At 41.0% G+C, this 21776-nt stretch overlaps 1 protein-coding gene across 3 annotated transcripts; it reads left to right on the top strand.

The window, feature by feature from the left end:
• Nucleotides 1–2530: 2530 nt before the first annotated feature.
• Nucleotides 2531–20856, top strand: C4H12orf75 (chromosome 4 C12orf75 homolog). Of its 3 annotated transcripts, none has more exons than XR_004417746.1 (7): nt 2531–2593; nt 9625–9649; nt 14712–14747; nt 15699–15778; nt 16543–16578; nt 17980–18382; nt 19462–20856. XR_004417746.1 is itself a non-coding variant. In XM_033058273.1 (6 exons), the coding sequence occupies exons 1-6, from the start codon at nt 2551–2553 to the stop codon at nt 17985–17987; spliced, it is 228 nt and encodes a 75-aa protein (XP_032914164.1). In that variant the 5' UTR covers nt 2531–2550; the 3' UTR covers nt 17988–19428. The 3 variants fall into 3 exon arrangements, 1 of the variants encoding a protein (XP_032914164.1); XR_004417747.1 differs by having other exon boundaries at nt 16538–16578; XM_033058273.1 differs by lacking the exon at nt 19462–20856 and having other exon boundaries at nt 17980–19428.
• The last annotated feature ends 920 nt before the right edge of the window (nt 20857–21776 follow it).

Below are 21776 nucleotides of genomic sequence, written 5' to 3'. Positions count from 1 at the left end.
ATCCCATCAATCAACCTGTTTTCCCATCAGGGTAAATTTTTTTGTTGATTTAGGGAAAGAAAAATAAAATCCTTTTTCACTACATCTTCTGAAATTCTCACAGAAGCTCACATCCATATATCTCCCAGTCTTCCTCAGAGGAGATGACATACACAGGACATGTGATGGCAGACACCAAGAGTTTGCTGATGCAGGGAACACATCGCTCCTTTCCCTTAGCATTAAGTGTTCATTTAATTAACTTGCTTAGGTGACTGTATTTTGCTACCAGTTATATTCAGTAATATAGTGAAATGCTCTGTTTGTGTAAAACACAAGTAAAGTTGAAACTAGAGTGTGTCTTCCCAGTTGTAGTAGGAGGCTACTACAATAGAGCTGCCAAGAGAGAGGCTGACTCATTACAATCCCAGACACGATATAGAGGAATACATCACATTTCCTTTGTCTTAAGCCCTCTGAAAGTGCTACTAACTCCAGCTTTGGATGGGTGTGCTGCAAGTTTCTTGACTTACTGAACTAAATGCAACCCTTAGTTTGTGTGCACAGGGTGCTTGGATTGTGTGTGGTACACTGAACTTGTAGGAGGAGTGAGAGCACTTAGAAGTTACACCACCTTTCTCCCATCCTTAATACCATTGCAGGTTTCTGAACCAGCTCATATCTTCTTGTTGTGGCCAGGGCAATGGCTTGGTGTCAAGGCATCTCCAGGGGATTTTTGCCTTCCAGTTGCCTCTTCTAATACCTGAGGACATGACTCAGTATCTGTGCTCATAACAACTGCTTCTTCCAAGGTAAACTGTATATTAGAAACTACTTCAAAACGTGCCAAGCTTATGGTCAGTGTGGGTTGCTGGGATTTTTTTGTTGGTTTGTTTTTATATTAGAAAACCACATGGGGCCTTAAGGAACATGTCTTTCAGTGTTGCTTTCAGAGCACCCTTTCTTCCTTCTTAACTCCGCCATTAAAAATTTGCTTTGGGCTGATGCTTGGTGCTGAAGTCTTGGCCTGAGGGTTTATTTTTCGATGTGTGAATTTCAGAAAACTGGCCATCAAAAAGAGGTCGTTTTGAACCTTGGTGAGATTTTTTTTTTCTGAAGAAAAATGTACACATTTCCACTGTCTGTCTGCTGTAGGGCTGGTGATGGTGAAGGAATTGTGTGGTCATACCTATGTGCCCATTAGCCCTGTCCTATTAAATTTTGACCTCATTGTTCAGGTTCAGATTCAGGCAATTTGTTGGGAAGGATTAGACAAAGAACCTGAAAATACTGACTTTCTGCCACTGACGTGAAAATAGTCAGTCAGACGAGGGAGATCTTACACCCTGTCCTATGGTGGACATCAGTGAGCCCACATAGGTGTTCCTTCCTCCCTAGAGCAAAAATCCATAGGAGACTGGATGTTATTGTCTCTGCTGCTTATGGAGCTGCTTTGTTTTAATGTGTACTTCTTGGGAAACCTGTAAGAGAATTGTGATCTCCTTTTTTCTCCCCTTCTCTGAACAGACTGCAAGATCAGGCAGCAGCACTTTATATCTAGTCCTTTTGTAGTAGTCAGTTATCAGTCATATGCATATGTGATGCTCATACTGGTGTTTCTATGACATCCCTAAAACATCTTTCTGTGCCCTTAAACAAATTTGTTGTAGCAGTAGTATCTGTCTGTCTATCTATCTATCTATCTATCTATCTATCTATCTATCTATCTATCTAGAGTATTTGCTGTTGTATCTAGATGTATCCATTGGATTTCAGCATCCTGGTCATCTGAGGACGGAGGAGGAGTAACCAAGCCATCAAGATTTTAAAGCATTTTGCTTCTCTGTGTGGAAGACAAGTTTGGGATAAAAAAAGTCAAATTCTTTTCTGGTAAATGATACAAATGTTGAGTGAAAATTATTGCCTGAAGAATTTATAAACTTATCTTTCATGTTTCTCAGTGCTGTTGATATTACTTGGAGAAAGTGAATCTGTAGCTCTTCTCAACTCAATGAGTCTTCAGTTTCACCATCATGTTTCTTACAAAAGAGAAATACCCAAACCAATCATAAAGGTTTGCTTAAGATAGTGAGCAGGGTGTTATTGATAGCCGATATAGGTTTGCAGCCCGCTCCTGTGGTTGCACCGATGTTCCCCTCGGCGATGAGGGGTGTCCCAAAGCTCCCGTGGAGCGCGTGAGCCAAGGAGCGTCTCCAGTGCCCGGGGGGACTCTGGGTGGGGGTCGTTCGGAGTCCTGCAGGCTTGAGCCTGGGCTGAGCCATATCTCCGGAGGACTCGGCAGCTGCAGCCCGTCCGGCCGAGGGGACAGCCCGGGCTGTGGCGGGGTGTGGCTCCCCTTGGGCACGGACGGGGCTGCGGTGAGGGGCCGGGGCCGGGCGGCGCTCGGGGCCGGCGGTTTCCCGGGCGATGGGTGGGGAGAGGAGGAGGAGGAGGAGGAAGAGGAGGAGGAGGGGTCCCCGCGGCTTTATCTCCCACCCGGCTCCGCCCGCCGCCACTGTCTCCCGTGAGCGCACCGCACCGGCGGGCGCGGCGCCGGCCAGGGCAGCGCCCATGGGCTGCGGCAACTCCACGGCCGGCGGCGCGGGCGGGCGAGGTAGGGCGGCGGGCCGGGCCGGGCCGGGCCGGGCGAGCGGCGGGGCGAGCATCCCCACCGCGCTGGGCAGCCCTGCGGGGGCTGCGGGCGGGGGCGGCGGCGGGCACGCACCGGCACTCGGCGGGAATCCAGCCCCCGGCGCGGGGGATCCCCGTCCGAGCCGCGGGAATCGCTGCCCGCCCTCTGGCAAAAGCATCTTCCTTCCCCGAGGCTGATCCGCTTGCTCAGGGGACAGAGGGTGATGTGGCCTGCCGCGAGCACCGGCGGCTTTCTGGTGCCCGGTTGTGGCTCGAATCACCACCTCCGACAGCAGCTGCCCAAGGCACGGCGAGCCCAGGCCGGGAGCTGGACGTAGGGATCCTGCCGAGGGTGTCAGCTCCATCCTCTTCGCTTCCCTATAAGGCCACGAATGCCACTTCTGAAATGAATTTGTGCCACATCTTCTCCTTCTGCTTGTTGGAGAAGTTGGAGGATATTCCATGATTGAGGTTTCATGCATGTTAATGTGTACTGCTGGTTGGTGTGTCCAACTGGCTCCCTTATTTGTTCATTGCTATTTTCAAAAGAGATAATATCTGGGAAGATGGTGCCGTTGTGTTCTTCCTCCCCCTGCCCCCGCAGAATAGGAAAGTACATGGAAACTGATAAGTGGACCTTCACCCTGTAATTATAATATGAGCATTTCTCAATCATTTTTCATTCTAGCTGCACTCGGCAAACATTGCCACCTGTTCCAGGACCTTTATCAAGTCTTTCAGATGTACTTGTGAGCTTTCAGCTCTTGAAAATACACAGCAAAATAATGGCTGGACCACTTAGAATTTCTGGGTCCCCATCTCTTACTGTTTTGCCTTGATTTAACTAGTGCTTCAGTGGTGCCTTGGGTGGTGCTAGTCCTGACTTGGTCCTGCCTGTGAGTGTGAGTGATGCTGCCTTCTCTAGAGTGTACATATGTGTGTTTGCTGGTGGGGCATGTTGCTGGTTTACCTGTTCAACTCTGCACTTCCCACTTGGAGGAGAATGTGATTCTGCCATTCCTTACTCAGTTTATGTTAAATGATTGTAAGTTAGGTTTTAGGTACTATATCTATCTATCAGAGGCCTCTCTCATACATAAAGAATACACTGTGTGAATTTGCTTGAACATTCAGTGCTCTTATTAGAGCTGTCATGTTTGCACACATAAATTCTCTCCCTTTAGTTGATTCCCACCTTGCTGTGACTGGAAGTTCTTTCTGTATACAACCAGTGTAGCTTCATACCACTGGGGTGATGGTTGCTCACATCCCTTTTCTGTTTGCTGGGTAAAAGCACCAGTGCAAGCTTCAGAGAAGTTCAGATGAGAATGTTGAGTCGATTATTTGTCCATTTGGTGTAGTTTCTAAGTGAATGTTGATCTGACTGCCCTCTGGAACTTTTACCAGGGTACAAATGGGTAAATGTCAAAGAGACTAATTCTGAGAGCAGTATTATTTTGAACTCATAGTTTGTTTAAATGTGTCCCATTGCATTAGAGGTAGTTGTCTTCAACAGGTTTTGGCTTGAAGATACAGAAAATATTTTGAATGGAGGTCCAACCCCCTTGATAGTTAAACTTACTTGTATGTTATGTATAAAATATTTGAACTTGCATTTTTTGGTAAACTTTTGCATGCTCTTTAGAAATATTCCACAAATCTCCAAAGGCACAGTGCAGGTAAAAACCAGCAATGCCACGTAAAACACATAATTACTATAGTGGAATTATTACTGTTGCACTGATAGACCTCTCCAAACCCTTCCAATGCAGCTCTGAAAGGTCCAGTTCTCTTCTCACGTTCACCACTGTCAGTCAGGAATTACTCTGTGCAGTCTATGGTCTTAAAATAATGAACAGCTGGTAACAAAAGTAAGACGTCAGATGTCTACTATTTGTTTACTTCATTTAACATTCCTTACAAAGTGTGTCTAATAAAAATAAAATTATTTTATTAAGGAGAAGGGGAAGACTTACAATTTTTATTTTGAGTCCTCGAGCTTTTGAGGAAAATGGCAACTCACAATTTTACCAAAAGATATGAAGACTGTGTAAATACAAATAAATTATGTGGCATGCACAGCATGACTACATTTTGAATGCTAAAGTTATGACTATTCTGTAGCCAGTAATGTCAAAGCTGGAGGTATATAACATGCAATTAACCTGTAGCACTCTTTGACATAGCATATGACTAAGTATAATATTGTAGTGTACTTCACAGAACACATTAAATGTGTTATGCCAATCCCTGTTTTCTTACTCTGGTAAAATTCCTATTGTAGCCTAATTTGATTTTTCCTAAGCAGATGTATATATGGTGATAGTTCAGCTAATAAAATTATCTTCTGTTGCATGGCTAGAATGACATCAGAGCTATCAGCCCTATGGTCTGTAAGATCTAAACTAATAGACGTGATCTAGAATAATATTTCAGTCTGTCGTGCAGTACTCCAGAACACCAATATAACTCACAGTATTCAAATGTTCTTTGCAGAGTATCAGACAGTGACGAAAAGCTCTTCAGTTGAGAAATGGCAACTTCAGTTATCCAAGTAAACTGATGTATATACACCCTTCTTAAATTACCTAGGTATTTTATGTATTAACTATGGATTATAGTCATTTTTTATTTCTCAACTTGCTGTTTTCCTTGTGTTTTATTGTCTCATTTTACATATCCTTCTTTCATGTTATTTCCTGGAGTTTTCAAAGCTCAAAATAGCTCTTCTCTCTCTCTATTTTTTTTTGGTGTGTGTTTTAAAAATATGCTCTTAAACAGTAATTTCCTTTTTTTTTTTTTTTTTCTGAGTTAAGGAATTTCCCTTCGTTCTAGTGACCCTTTACTATTTTTTTTAACTGCCTCTTCTTTTTTGTATCTATTGTAGTAACAATGAAGCATCTTAAATTATGGTACTCTTTGAAGGGTGTCAGTCTAGCCTTAATTTAAATATCCAGAGAAGCTGTTAGTCTGTGGAAAGCTTCCAATACAGTCAAGTTACGATGAAGGAGAACTTTCACACCAAGTTCTAACAGATTTAACTTCAGGTTTGGTGCAATCCCCAGGAAGTCATCATGCCATTGTATTGATTGGGTTAAATCTGTGTAGAGAACTCCCACCTGATGAGCTGAAGAAATAATTAATGTGAAACAAATTGATAATATTCTGTCCTCAGTTACAATGGGGTTTAAATAGAATAAATTCCTTGATGTTAGAACTTGCTTCCTTGTTGCTGACTGTTGGAGCACATCAGACAGGACCCTGCAGTAGAAAACTCATTCTTAATAGTTGCACGTACATATATGCAATCTGGAGGGATTTTATTTGCTTTTTGTAACAATTTGATGTGCAAGAAAATGTCATAGGGCATTGTTCATTAAAAATATTAGGAAAATGTTTCATAATCTGCTCAAAAGTCACGTCCTGGCATTTTTTTTGCATCCATTTTATTCATGTCAGTGGTTGCCTCTCTCATGCTTTTTATATTTTTCTGAGGCTTTTGCCTCTCCCCTTCACTCATGATGAATTTTTCAGCATAGAGGAATATCCTCAATGACTATCAATGTCTCTCAACCATCTTTTGCATTAGGCCTGCATTTACTGAAACCCTGCAGTGTCGCCAAGAGAAGCTGCTGTTGTTCTGAACGAGCAAAACCCCCTCACCTAATGGAAGATGCTTTGGGAGGAATTCTTCTTCTTTTTGACTTGTGACTGTTTAAATGCTGTGAGGTTTTTTTCTGAGGGATTGCAGCTCCACTGCTCTGGATAGAATGTTTTTCTTCTGTAACAACTGGGGCTCAGAGCAACGTGTGGCTGAATGGGCCAGATTTATTTGCAGGCTGAACTCTTTCTTCTCCTTCTGCAGCTGTAAAATGCCCAAACGCACCCATGGTCCTACTGTGTAAATAGTGTGAGCAGAGAGGTCATTCAGGACAATTCAGTATTGCCTATTTTTTATGAATGTGGCTTCCTTCAATCTCTTGCTGAGGTTAGGTTTGAAAAACCAAGTGAACAACAGCCTATCCAGACAAGGCTTCTTGGGTCAAGTGATGCCTTTTTTTAGGCCAAGCTCTTATAGTGGAAAAAATGGACAAGCTATATATGTGAGCTTTTTCTCAAGTCTTTTATGGAAACCATCATATGTATGAGAGCACTAAGCCTTGCTGCTATGGAACGAGCTGTAGAGTGTTTGTGGATTGATAGTAAACAAGATTCTTTGGCTGAACTTCTGGCAGAAGGAACTTGAGTAGCAATAAAATTGTGTTGTTCACTAAACATGCAAGAGCTAGAGAAATATGTCAGTGAAGTAACAGGGTGAGGGTGAATGGATTGGACTTTACAAATAAATATGTCTGTATGGACTGAGATGTTTTTGATTCCTTGAGAAATAATATCTATGTGTAAGGAATGTTCAGGCTCCCTAATGAAAAAGATCTTTGAAGTTTTTGCACAGAGATTTTTTTATTGTACACGTAACTAAAATGATGTTCATTTGCAAGCTCAGAACTCTTGCAGGAAGAAAACCCCTTTGTTAACTGGAAACACTCTCAGATCTATTGTCAAGTACCTTAGCGGTACTTGAGTGAATTTGAACCAACATTTGTTTCACTTTTGCTAGTGAAAATGAGAAATAACTCCACTGAAATTAATGGAATCCCATCAATGAAGTGAGGATAAACTGGTTTGCTGTGCTTGTAAAAAAGTAGAAAACAATGCTTTGTTAATATGTGTTTTTAAACTTATTATAAAATTAAAACCGATCTCTTTAGAAGTGAATTTTTTTATCATACTCAGTTCTTAAAGTTTTTGTGTGAAATGTATTTCAAAACTCTGCAGTGATTTTTCAGCAGTGGTACCCTTGCTAATATTCCAAGAAACGCTGCCATGTGTGAACGTTAGTGGCATATTTTCAAACAACAGGTTTGTGTAGCTCTACACAAAGCCCAGGCTGATGGGTCTGAGTGACATCTCCCATCTCCAAGGAGGGAATGTGTTTGTACCATAATGCACTGAAGACAGGCATGGCACTGAACATGGATATGGCACTGAAGTGCACCCAGTGATTGACTGCAACTTGAGTATCACCTCTGGGGAGTGTAGCAATACTGTAGGCACACAATTCTTGAGGTTTCAATTTGTGTATTAAACACTGTACTTTTGCTGTACCTCCTCCAAGGAAGACACATTTTTCAGATGGGCATCCAAGGTGCTTAGACTCAGAAAAGTCTTGGCAAAGGCCTCAAAAAGGGCCATGAACCTTTTTAGAGAAACTGATTTTGATTGCAGAGAGTTTAGGCTAAAAATAAGAAAGTCATGGCCCTCGTGCAGAGCAGGCACAGCAAAAGAATAGTTTCTTCTGGGAAAAAATAAAAAATCCTGCTAGCTTCAACTAGGCTTTTCAAAACTCATGTTGTCTAAAGAGTTGCTGATGCCTGGGCTCTGTCTAGGTGTCCTGAAGGCTCATTGCTTAGCTGACTCCAGATGAACTAGCCTTGGTAGCAGAAAATGTCTCCCTACTGTAGCAGAGATTGAGCTCGCACAGCAATGGCAACCTCCCATCTGGACACAATTACTCTGAGAGATTTACATGTAGTACTTCAAAGATGTACCTGCAAAGCCAAGAAGTCTCAGAAGGCTGCCTGGTAAAGTTTTAAAGCAAGGGCCTGAGTTTACTGTGACTAGAGATACTCCCTCCAACTTAATTAAGGCTTTCTGCTGATACGTGTAGCCATACTGAGATTTTGCTGACTCTGGAAGCAAGACTAACAGAATAAATGTGTACAGTCTTATATGAGTCTAGTCTGTGTTGTTGCTGGGAAAAGGAGGGGATAGTCTGGTCATAGGAAATGGGAATGACATTATGTTCAGGAATTGGCTGTAAAGGGTGATGTTTTCTGACATTCAAGCAGTCCATTCAGGTAGACAGAGCTGGAAAGCCGTGCATGTCTATGTCTTCCTCTTATTTAAAATGAGAATGCAAAAGGCATATTCTTACACATCAAAAGGAGATTAAAGGTATTTGCTATTATGTATATTTTTCAGCAGCACAAGAAATAAAAGTTTTCCAAAATATGAAGTATCATGAGAGATAAAAACAAACAACCCACCTCCAAACTAAAAAAATCTCTGTGACTGGCTACTTCAGTTTCTTCAGAGTGAGCTCAGTTCACCTTTTCCAGCTAAATACTAAGAGGAAAAGAGAAGTGAAAGTTTTTCTGATGTCTGCTCTAAATTCTGTAATTAACAGAAGGGATAATTTACTGTTTACTCAGCTGATTTATACACTAGCAAGAGCAACGTAACATTAGTAACTAGGGAGGAACAAGAAAGAATTTGTACTTGGGTAAATGTTTGTGTCCCAGCAAGAAACATCTGAGTCACCAAAACAAAAAAGTCAGTCACTTATACCAGGCAGCCAGGTGGCAGCTTTTGTCTCTTTTTTTTGTTAAACAGCAAGATGAATTAAAGGGTGGTTGATCTTGTTAGGTGTCTGGAGCTTTGGATGGGTTGTGTCCTAATGTTTATATTAGTTCTGTCTAGTCGTTTTATGAAACTTTGTTTATATGGCAGGAAGAACAAGGCAGCATTTCACACATGTGGTGCCAGTTCTAAAACTGCATCAAATGGCAGAACAATCAGTCATTTGGGAGTAACTGCCTGGTTAGTTTTGCCAGCTTTGTGGCAGACGAACCCACCAGAGGACTGAGCAAACTGAAGCACATAAAATTCAGAAAGATTATTCTTGTCTTGTGTTGTTCCCATCTTGAGTGACTGCACTTGGGCACTGGTCCACAACAGCATCATTTTCACACACCAAGAGTCTGGTCCAGATATGATAGATTTAAGGGATAGTATGAATAATCATTAAGGATAAACTGAACAATCATGAGAAATGCATTCTCTTACAATAGTAAATTTTTGTTGCTATTTCTGTGTTGTTTAGGACAGAAAGAGAGCTGGTTTAGAGGATTATGCCATTACCTGGTAAACATGTTTTTGTTTTTTCTTTCCTAGGTGCTACAGGGACTACTAAAGATGTGTAAGTACTCTGCTCTACTCTACTCTACTCTTTTAAATATATAACCCTGGACATATTGTCAGTCCTACTAGCCTTATACTAGATTTAGTCATACATGATTCATCTGGCTCCTAACGTATAATCAGCACAACCAGATGTTTACTGTCTTTAGTGACAGCTTTCATCTCCACAAAACAACTCCTTGTCTTGTTTACTTTTCTACAGATTTCTTTGCTTGTTATTTCTCTAACAGAAATTTCTTTTCCCTCCTTCTGTTGAGACAGTTGTCTAGCAGAGGTGGTTGTAACTTCAGACTGCTTTTCCCCATCATGTGTCGGTGCACCTTTTTCCAAAAGCAGTGTATGAAGCTGGCATATAAATTTCCACCGGGCCCAGTGAGAGATTTAGAAAGTTCTGAGACACATTCCTCCTCTTTGCATGAGAACCACTAACCCATCCAACTTCCTTTTCAAAGTACCCACCTTCTCTAGGCATTCTCTGCATTGCAGATAGTATCTTTTAGGTTGGCACAGGGTAGCAGAAGGCAGCCCTACCCATCCTGTTTTTCTCTAAACGTGCAAGGTCTTTTTTAGAGCTATTCTTATTTGCTGATACAGAAATGTACAGAAGCAGCTTTATTGAGCCATAAATGTATTTTTCTGTCAAAGAAAACCATAAAGAACTCCTCCCAAGGACTTGCCTTCTCCTGTTTCATGTAATTGGTATTTGCCACTGGAGTTTGCGACTGAGGGAAAGATTGTTATGTTATGCAATAGGAACATTCTTCTGTTTTATTTACTTCACTTAGAATAACTACTCTAATTAGATGGAGGAATCCTGGTGTAGAAATGAGGGCAGTTGAGTCAGATAAACAAGTGGAGGGAAGATCTTAACAACAGGCTTGTCCTTGCTATTACAGAGCACAGCTGAGAACTAACAACAGGTGTCACTTGGCTGATCAACTCTGTTGCCACAGATACTATTGAGATCTGTGTTACCTCTGTAGTCTGTTTTCGGGGCTTGCAGACAATAAATAAATTACAGAAGGCAATCTTATAAGGAACCTCTTCTTGATGCAGCCTGCAGCACCACTGCTCTCAGTACTTCTGTATTTACAAACCCACTGGTTTAATTTATATCAGGGCCTTTTTTATTGTTCCATTTAGATGATTTAAGGACTGACTTAGAACTGCATCTTTCTCTTTGCTCATCAGTAGTTTTAAATTTCAAAATCACCTGCACTGTTAAATTATGAATGTTGTAGGCATTTTCCTGTGCTTAAAGGTATGGGGATGTGTAGAACTGTGTTTATATGTGAGTAAGCATTTATAGAGCTAGGCTGCAGGAGTTAAAATGGGAGCATCCTACTTATTAGTGTGAGCTCATCTGTCATGTTTCAAAATAGTATCGAGATAACTTAGAAAAATATGAATTACTAGTGCAGTCTTCACCAAAGTGAAAGGGTCAATCCTGGAGCTATTACTCATTCAGATTAAGGATAGTGGAGCCAGCCAAACAACCCACATGGGTAATAGCATGTTTGAACCTTCTCTTCAGGTGTTATAAACACACATCTACTAACAAGGAATGGCAGTGATGACCCAAAAGCCCTAATTCTAATACTTAAGAGAAGATTTTTATGAAGGAAGTAAATTATCAGAATTTTTTTTCATAGAAATCAACAAAGCAGATTTATCTAGTATTATAGATCCATAAAAGCTTTTTACACCTTTTTACTTCCTTTTTGCTTCTAAATAACCCTTTTTTTTTCAGTCATATCAGTTCTGATCCAGAAAAGCATTTAGGTGTGTCCATCCTTACATGTTTTTTGATACTAGATCTGGTTATTCTAACTTGAGGTTTCTCATTTCTTGACTGTGACTCATTGCCAAAGCACCATGTCTCCTGGATTGAGCAGCTAGCTGGGAGAGGGCTGGGTCCTGCTCTGAGCCCTCCTGAGTGACTCTGGGGAAGCTGCTTTGCCCTCTGGGCTTGAAGTTTCCCCACCAGTAAGATAGGGATGATGATATGGTCTTCCTCTGCAAAGGACTCTTGCTGTCTGAGGGCTGTGTGGTGATGAGAAGAACATGCTCTGAGAACATGTGTGCCCTCTCCTCTATGCTCCAGCCCAGAACCTGTCAGCCAGCTTCAGCCCATGCTCCTGCCCCACTAATAAAGAAACATTCATCACTGCTAATTGGAAAAGCTTAGCTGTGGGAGAAGTAAAGGATATGCTAGAAAGTAATGCAATGCCTGCAGTATTCAGTGCAGGGCTAAGTCTGGGGGAGGATTGGTTGCAGTGGGAAGGAAAGGACACAGCAGTTCAAGCCTGTTTCAAAATATTGAGAGGATATGCATCAAATACAAATGAAAGGCCCTTGTTCCCAAGAAACACCAAGAATCTGAGGAGTAGTTGTCTGTCACTTGTTCAAAGTTCAATGAATCATTTCTGGTGCGACTACTGAGCGCAGCTAGAAAGAGTCTCTATGATGCTTAGCACAAACAGAGCCATAAAAGCTAAGGTAAGAAAAATGTGGATAGAATGAATTAGTGTGAATGCCTGTCATCTGACATTTAAAATAAGTGAGAAATGGCAGCTTCTTTTACCATCAAATGGACATAGGACTGATGGATGTAAAAGCTGACAGATGAACAAAGGGTATTTTTCAGACCTTGGGTGACAGGAAGAACTCTTGGGACAGACAAAACCTTACCAAAAGAAACACTTATTCAGATGAAAATAGAATGCCATTATGTGGATTTACTGTTAAATCTGCCCATTGGCTCCAAGACCCTGCCCACACTGCCTGCTGAAAACCGTGCTCTCGGTTCCTCTGCAGATGTCAACAGTGTCTGAGGCAGCGACACAGCAGCTGGTCAGCACGAAGCACCTGGGACTGCTAAGTTCCTTTTGCTGTCTATTCCTGGTACAGAAAAGCTTGTCCTAGCTTGCTGTCCCTGGACTGCTGGACTCCTGTGTCCACGTCTGTGAGTCCAGGAGATATGGCAATGGGAGCACGGCCGAAACCAAAGGAGCTTCTCTCCAATCTCAGTCCCATGTTGTAGCTTTGCTCTCCAGAGCCACCTGTGTTCACCCAGCCTGGGCACAGAAACAGCACCTGCCTCAGTGGCTCAGCAGACACTAAACATGCAAAATTAGTGGGCACCTTTCAAAAGGGGGTCTTGAGCCATCATGTGTGAAGGTGAGAGGTGTTTGAATAGGTATAATAAATAAACTGGGGCAGCATTCCTTCCTGAGCCTCCAGAAAGGGGGGTAAAATGGCTTGTTCCTTAAGTGCCATCACCCAAAATTTTCTTTTTTTTCCCTCTCCTGTGCTCCTCCTATCTCTGCTCACTCCCTCTTTTCTGGCAGGGCTACAACAGTTTGCCCCCAATCATCAACCAGCCCAAGAACTGTTTTCTATACAATCCCAGATTATTTTTGCTGTCATGCATTTGAAGAAAAAGGTATTGCAAAATTACTACTTTCATTTGTATCTAGTAAAAGGAAAGGACGAAAGCGAAATGTTTAAAAATATTCTTGTCTGCTTAATCATAGACCTGGAAAATTTGTTTTGGTGAAAGAATTACAGTAATGGTCTGTGATGCCATATTACAAAACATTTCTGGAACAGAAGAAAATGACCCTGTTTCCTACTAGAATATTTTTCTTTTTTAAAAAAAAAGCATTGACATTAATTTCCTGTTGGACAATATTGATTATTATTCTTACAAGTCCATTTCAGAGGCTTCAAGCTGTGCATGAAGCTGTCGGTGCTTTTAAACGACTCTTTTCTCTGGACAATGGTTAATCTGGATTATAGAAAATGTTCCCAATTGTATGAGAAAATCAATCCTGTGACACATTTGGTTGGTTCAACAGAAATGACTGTTTGTGATCTTTTGGGACTCAAAGTCCCTTTCTTGAAGTAGAATTTATTTTTTTTCCCCTGAAAATACATCCTCATTTCTACCCACTGGTATACACAGGCTTTCCATTTTCTTCAGGAGAAACTGGCCCACACTAGGACAGAGCAGCTCCACAGTCCTCAAGAAAAAATATCTCTGCATTTCCTGGCTGTGTGTGTGAGGACTGTAAGATGACTTAGGTCACAGGAAGATGGGAAATGCCTTCTGAAATGGCTCCAGTTCCTCCAGGAAGGGATGGCAGGAGGGCCAGGGAATGAGGAGTTTATTGATCAGTCTTTCTTGAGTGGCAAAGACATAGACAAAGACAGCCAATGAGGAGTGCTATGCCCTGCATAAATATAATTTAGCAAAATTGCAGAATAATACAATTTTCTCCAAACCTCTGCTATTAAAAAGGACCTGTGTACCCTTATTCACTGTGGTGATGCAGAAAGGATAGTCGTTAATGTTCTGCCCCTTAGAAAGAAGGTAGATGTCAGAAAATTTCCAAGTTGTAGCAGTATATAAGTGGGAGAAATCAAACCTCAGTGACTCTTTATTGATGTATTGACCTGTGATTTTACCCTAAAGTTAAAGAAGAAGTAATTGCCCATTTACATGGGATTAATAGCTGCATTTGGTTTGCAAACAACTGAATTCAGGAATTGCAGTGCCTCATTTTATAGAGAGGCCCTGTGACAGCTTCTGGCTTCTGTAATAGCTACTCTGAAAATTCTTCTCTCTTCATCCTTGCTCACATGCCAGCACAAATACCCAGTCCGTTTCTTTCCTCTTTTGGGGAAATAGCAGTCCAGGCTTGTTCCTGTTACATGCAGAGCCTTAATGTTCCTTTTATGTGGGGAGTAGTGTGGGGATTCATTCAGGAAGAGTGTTAATTTACCTGTTTCTGCTCCCAAATCTACTTTCAGATCTCACTGGTGGGGGTCATAAAAAGTAAGCTACATCTTTTCTCAATCCTTTATTTCTTCTGTACATTATATTGGAAAATTGTCCTTTTTTTATACCTGTGTGAGTACTTTGTTGAATGGTGGATGTCCTGAATTTAACTGGGGTCTGTAATAGTTCTTCCCTTGCTTCTGAATTTACCCAGATGGTCACGGAGCACTTGAAAGAAACAATCTGCTAACATGCTTTGTATCTTTTGATGTTGCAGAGCAGAAGAATCCATATCAGATGATGACAAAAGGAGGTAGGTGCTCTGCTCAACCAGGCCTAGCTTTATTTGCAATAGGCTGCAGTGAGTTCTGCCACCAGTTACACATCCTTCCTTCCCTCCTCCTAACTCCCACCAACACCAACAAAGCAGAGAAGAAAGGAAAAGAGGAGAAAATCTCACACAGAGTTGAGTATTGATGAGTCCACCCAGCCTGTTATTGAGCTGGGGAGGTGGGAACTTTGTGGTAAGAAGAGCGCATTATCTCGCAGCTGCAGGTGGTGTGCTCGATCGGGGCCGGTGGCCTCTGCCTTCACACCAGCACCGCCACACAAAGGGCCATTAGCACTTGTGGGAGATCTCTGCTGGGCTGGAAGTTGAAGGAAGTATGAGTCTATCATCAAGCAAAATAGAAATTGGCTCAGAACCCCAGAAGCTGGAGGAGGTGTGATTAATTCAGTACCTAACAGGGCAGAGCAGTGTAAAGGGAGCCTCTGCAAGTAACTCCAGGCACAGTAGAGGCTTTAAGGATCCACTCTTTTACCTCCCTACTTTCCATACGGGCTCTTTGGAGCCAGAAAGTATCCTCTGCAAGGAAACTGCAAGGATGTCTCTCCATGAAGGGGAGAGGGTTGGGCTATAAAAGTACCTAAGACACATGTGCTCCTTTCTACTAACAGTTTTCTCCAAGTGTGACCCTGAGCACGGGCGGGCAGGTCGCATTTATTAATGGGGTCAAAGTGCCGTTTAATTTGTGTGTGTTGTTTGAAGTGTGGAGCTCTGGTGGTCCAAGTGTCAAACACCAGTGTCAATTAGCTCTGTCCTCAGCTGGGTATACTCAGAGGAAGGTGGGCAGGGGGAGTTTATTGTCACAAGGCAGTGGAGATCTTGTCATAGGTATCAGGAACTTGAGTGAAATAAATAGCTCCTTTCAGGGAGGAGAAGTGTCCCAGCTGATCTCTGATGTGCCTGCCGTTGTTTCCCCAGGAACTATGGTGGGGTGTACGTGGGGCTGCCGTCGGACGCGGCTGCCATGGCTCCCAGCCAGACGAAAGCTGCGCCCAAAGGTACCGGCAGGCTGTGCATGGCGTCTCTCCTGCTTTCCGGGGATCAGTTTGTCCTGCAGGATGCATGTCCTTTAAAAATCAATTATTTCAGACAGACTGGCCAGCCTTGAAGCCTCTTAAGGCTGTGGGGCTATTTATACTTGTCAAGGGGATCGTTCCCATTTATTTAAAATATAGCACACTTCTGCAGGTGCTGACAGTGTAGGTACATGGTCTTCTGAACAGCTTCTCCACACTCTGAGTGCTCTGTGAATTGAAAGAAAACAAACCCCTGTTACGACTAAGAGGCTGTGATAGATGCACTTGCAGAGCCCCAGCACTATTTTTAGTTTTGAAGGTATTTACTTGCATTGTGGTGAATTCCAGTAATAACAGTTAGTAAGTGCTTGCTTTCAGGTTTATTTCTGTTCTTACATGAAACCCAGCAAGAAACTGTTTCTTTTCCATGTCATGTTTTTCAGCAGTGGGAAGCAGCATTAGATTTATAGCTGTTTAATTGACAAGTTATAAACATATAATTATGAAATAATGTAATATTCTTTTGATTTAACACCAAAAAAAATACTGCTGTCACGTATGTACAGCACAGAGGTTAGTCACTGACTGGTGCTTCCAAAATTTGCTGCAAAACAAGAAAATTAAAAACAGTAACACTTAACAAAAATAAAATAGGTGGTTTTTGAACAATGCTAACTTAGTTGCATGCTTTTGGTTTTTTTAAAGATTTTAACCATCTTTGTCTTTTGTTTTCTAATTAAGATTAGAAGTAAATAAAGACATCAAGATGCAAACAGCCCAAGGTACAGTATGTTTTGATTAACATTAGGTGCTTGGCATGTATTTGTTGAACAGAACAAGGTAGCAATGCTTGCTGTGATGCTCTAAGTTGGTCTGGGAACCACCAAGATACATCTCCAACTGCATCATAACTTATAAAGGCTGGACCAGAGACCAGTTCTCAGTGGTGGCGGATCTAAATTAGACAGTAGCAAAGTCGGCTTCTTGGTGAAAACTGAGAAGCAAGGGAACTCTGTATTACTTCACTTGAGAGCAAGTAAAAATCAGATGTCCTTAGTGGTACTCAGACCTCCCATGAGAGGTGAGGTACATCAGGAGTGCTTAGGTCAGCATCTCAGAGACAAAGATTTTTCCAGGAATGAGGATTTTTTCAGTTAGAAAACATCTCCTTTTTTTGGAAGGACCTTGAGGACCATGGTATGTCACTAAATAATGTGTTGGAGTTTCCCCCTTGCTATGGGAGTATCTGTGGGGGCTTCATTTTCCACCAGCTAAAATAGGACATTGAAGATTTATAGGCTCTCTTCCTGAGTGAAGAGTTTTGACTAAGTTTAAAAAAAAAATCCTTTATAAGTTCATGTCTGCAGAAAAAAATAAAAACAAGTGAAGTTTCCATTCAGTACTTGAACTAAAAAAACATTGACTAATTTTGATAGGGAACGTTTTTGATGTCTAGCCAGTGGGGAACTGAAAATTATTCAGCTGCCAACAATTTCCATAAGAAGGAGAGCCCTTACCTAATTTAGGTGAAGATCCAGAAGCAGTTTTGACTGGTCCCAGTGCTGGATGCAGGCCTTGTAGAACAGAACACATATGTGTTTTTATTGTATGAGTGGTTAAAGCCCCAGAAGTTTTCTAGGAGCAGTCTTAAACAGGAAGAACTTCAGGTGATCTTCACAGCTGATTTCAGTAACCTGGCTGAGATGTCTAAGCTAGAAACACCATCACCCTTGGTCTGGCCAGGGCTTAAGCCCCATCTTGAGGTTGATATTTTTATCTGTGATTTATGAACAGAGTCTGGGTTACTTAGGTCCTTTTCTAGGTGTGTTGAATGCCTGAGGCTGGATAGAATCAATCACTTGACCTTTTTTTGCTATTTAAAATAGCTGAAAGTGGATTTTGCCTTCATTCATGCAAGATCAGAGCTTAGCTGCTGACTCAAGTCTTACACAGTTCAAATCTACAAAGGGTCCTCTGAGCTCCACAAGTCTGTGTGTGTGTGTGTCTGCAGTTCATGGACTACAAATCTCCCAGCTTCTAGTGATGCTCTAGTTGTCTGATTTATAGAATGCAATAGAATGTTTATAGCATTTCTAGACTGCGCCTGTATTGCTTTTCCATTTTTGCTTTACCAGTCTGCTTAAATCAGTTCTTTTTTTTTTTTTTTTTTTTTTTTCAAACAGTCTACTAAGACCAGTTGCCAGTGCTTTGGAGAGAGCTGTCTTTGTGCTGAAGATTTTGATATTTACACAGCCTTCCAGAGAGCAAGAGAGATCAGAGCACCAAAAAATCCAAACTGTTGCAAGTTCCAACTACGGGTAAAGCTTAAAGTACAGCGTTGAAACCGTTTCCTATGATTGTTGCATTATGGAAATCTCCTGCTGTTCTCCAGTGAAAGATTAAATTGGTGAACTCATGGTGGATGTTTCTGAACAAGAGCTAACTTTGATGATCTGCAACTTATTTCTCTGTGGCCATATTGCAGATTCCATCAGCTATCAGCTACGCTTCATATATTTTCTCCAACAATTTTTGATAGATTTTATATAGAAAACCATCACTACTGTCCACTCAATAGTTTCTATGGTAGGTTCCTGTAAATTAATTGTTATTTTAACTCAGAGTAATATATTTGACAAGTTTGCATCTTTTTGGGAATATTGCAAATGTTAATATTTTTGCTGTGAAATCTTATGAATAGGATGAAACAAGCATAAGACCGTAAGGTTCTTTAAAATTATTACTGTCCCTTTTATACCATGAGACAAATATAAATGTTTAATTTTCACCTTGTAAAAAGATATTGCTCAAGGAAATTAGTTCAAATAAGAATGATAAACTTAATTGTATTATTTACATGTCTGTTTATATTTTTCTTTAGCTATATCTCTTTTATAAAGCATTACATGTTAAAAAAACCAAAAAAGAGAACTATTATGTGTTCCACTGCATGGAATAATAATAGCATGTCCTTGCATAAGGACGAAGTGATGGTATTTTCAGAGATAATGGGACTAAACTCCAGTGCTGAATCCTTCTGCCCTGTAGAGAATTTTTGATCACTATTAGTTTTGTATCCCTGTCTCATCTGTAAGCATCTTCAGTATGGCAAATTGAAACAGAATGAGTGTTACTACTTACTACTTTTGCAAATTGTTGAGGTTTTAAAATTCATTAAGTTGGTAGCAATTGTAAGTTTCACATAGATCATAAAACAGATTGTACATTTACAGATAGCCAAATGAGTATTTAAATTATTAAAGCCTTTTGCATAATTCTGTAGTCAAACTCTTTTTAATGGGACTTGATATGCCATACACTTTAAATAACGAAATAAACAAAACAAAACCAAAAAACCCAACAATCTGCACCATGTTAATATATTACTATGCATTAATGATAATTTTTAAAACTAAAATAAAACAAGGGAACCAGAAAATGTGGACATGAGGAAATAAGCCACTGTGAACCATGAAATTCCTGCCCTTTTCACTGATACCTGTTACTACCAATGAACTACCTTTGGCTATGATTTCCAGTAACTTGCAGCTTTCGCTTTCAAATAGTGGTGGTTTGATATGAGGCTTGCAAAAAGAGATATTTAAAAGTATTCCTTGCTTGTCCTCTTTCAATTATTTGTGACATTATTTATTGCTATTCTCTAGAAATCTGCTACTTGGGTTATCAAGATTTCAGGCTTCCAGCTCCTGAAGACAAACATGCATCTCATTCTTGACCGTCGACCTCAAACCGAGATGAAATAAGCTTGAAGATTAAGATATGATATTAAAGTATCTCTCAGTATGAATGAAAGTTTGTAGATTATATCTGCAGAGTCTTGTTCTTGCAAGGCAGGCTGGTGAGGACTCAAGTAGCTCTGGGTGATAAACATGCAGGCTTTTCTCCTACCTACTTACCATAGCATGAGGATATAGTTTCCACTTCACATATTCCACAGATGGCTAAAAATGGTTTGCATAGCACAAGTTTATTTAGTATAAAGCAATTAAGCCCATGCCTGACCTGATCACAATTGTCTTTCCCAAAGCAGAAAAAGCACCAGTCGTCCTAGGATACATCAGTGTTCAGTTTGTGCTCAAAAATCCAACAGCAGGTGCCAGTAAATCAACGTGGTTGTTTATCCACTTCTATCCTTCAGTTGCTGGGAAGAATCATCAAAAAGGTGGACAGGGCTAAACTTGAGCATCACTTGTTCTGCTACTGACACCTGCAGCCCTTTGTGTGGGCGGAGGGAGGAAAGAGGCGATTGCTGATGAACAGCTCCTCGCTGGTGGTGGGACAGCTGCAAAGGGTGCTTTCCTTGGTTTACCATTGCTTGTTTTTCCTGTGCAGAGCTACAGAGAAGCTTGAAGCACTTTGCAGAATTGGTCTTTTAATGTTTCATCCTCTGAATGTGTGGAAGGTACAGTGATTTCTTAATAGTTTTGTTCCTCTGTGTCATTTAATCTCAAAAGTTTACCGGCCAACTGACAAATGTGCAGCATCACGGACTGGAAACTCTAAAATAGACATACATTCATTTATGCTGTGTGGGCATGTACCCATCAAACTAAAGAGCTAGGGCCATGCCTTTGTCTTCAATTTGCAGACTCTTGTCTTTTGTTTTCCCAAGGATCCATGAGTTTAGAAACTGTATGACAGGATGCTATATTCTCTCCTGGCCAAATTCCACTTAGGGAACTGATTTTCTGCTCATGGAAATTCCTCTATGGTGAGCAGCCTTTGTTAATAAAAGCACATGTCATTTCATGGAGAAATGAGTGTATCTGCCCTTTCAAAATTTACACTCTATGGATATTTCTGTTAGGAGGAGGAACAGAAAAGAAACCCTATATGCCAGCTACCAGCTGTGCATGTGACAGAATCCTTGGAGGATATTTAGCCACTCAAATGATTGTTCAATGGGAGAACTGAAAACAGAACACAAGGAGCCATTGAATGACAAAGTTATTATTGAGGAATATACTTTGGTTTTGTCAAAAAATCTTGAATTACCATTTGTGGAAAATAAACATTTAAATGTTGGGGCTGTAATATCATTTTCCTTGCAGTGGCTACCGTTTCTTCAGCCAGAGCTGAGGAGCCAGTGAGAATAATTCAGCAAAGAGTGGATTTAGGTTTTATAATCTCAGAATCTTTGATCTGAGATTCTTTGGTGGCCCGGAAATATTATGCTTGAATTCGTGAATCTTGAAAAGTTCTGGAATAGGAAAGCATAAGATTGAAACTACAGTTTGTGACCAGCTGAAAAACACTCAAAATATCTTATATTGCAAATTTTGCTCTCAAAACCCAAACAAAATACAAACTATTTTACCTCAAAGACAGCTTCTCTTTCGGATTATGCTAATGAGACAGTGAATTTATTTTGCTTTCTTCTTAATGCAGGACCTGGAGCTTTGTTGTAAGGGCCAAACTTCTCAGTTTCTGGGTAGGAAATACTGCCTGTCCTTTATATGCCATACACATCCTAGTGTGGTTCAGACGATGTGAAAACTCTAAACCTCTGTGTTGCTCAAGGGTTAAATCTTGTCACTAAGTGAGTTGCAGAAGACCTGGTAAAAACCAGTGTAATCTCAGTTAGAACTTCATTCACTAGGAATGAAATCCTTTGCTAGTAAAGAGTCCACACAAGACTGAAGCTGCAGAAAATCATAAAGGTGAAATTTGTCTCTAATGAACACAAAGTACTAATTTACTTGTTTTCATCCTGCATGTCTGGCAGAGGAGACTCTGCTGTATGGAACTATAGTTGAAATGGCATCATTATTCCCTGTCACCCACACAAGTCTAGCAATTCTCAATAATCATGCTTCCCAAGCAGTCGGTGAGTCACTGCCGATCTGTTTTCTGCAAAGTAGACCTCTGTTTGGTTCCCATGGTGATCAGAAGTGACAATTATTACGGGCTGCTACTACAGTTCTTCAGTTGTGTGTGCCCACTAAAAGAAGCTCTTGCC

The sequence above is a fragment of the Catharus ustulatus genome, chromosome 4 (assembly GCF_009819885.2).
Source record: "Catharus ustulatus isolate bCatUst1 chromosome 4, bCatUst1.pri.v2, whole genome shotgun sequence".
In the NCBI taxonomy this organism is placed as follows: domain Eukaryota; kingdom Metazoa; phylum Chordata; class Aves; order Passeriformes; family Turdidae; genus Catharus; species Catharus ustulatus.
The sequence above is the reverse complement of the archived record's forward strand: the minus strand, read 5'-3'. Positions and strand labels throughout refer to the sequence as shown.

Excerpts from the sequence above, each read along its gene's own strand:
- C4H12orf75 (XM_033058273.1), top strand. The coding sequence starts at position 2,551 with ATGGGCTGCGGCAACTCCACGGCCGGCGGCGCGGGCGGGCGAG. Across the intron at positions 2,594-9,624 it reads CGGCGGCGCGGGCGGGCGAG|GTGCTACAGGGACTACTAAA; the intron begins GTAGGGCGGCGG and ends TTTCTTTCCTAG. Across the intron at positions 9,650-14,711 it reads ACAGGGACTACTAAAGATGT|AGCAGAAGAATCCATATCAG; the intron begins GTAAGTACTCTG and ends TTGATGTTGCAG.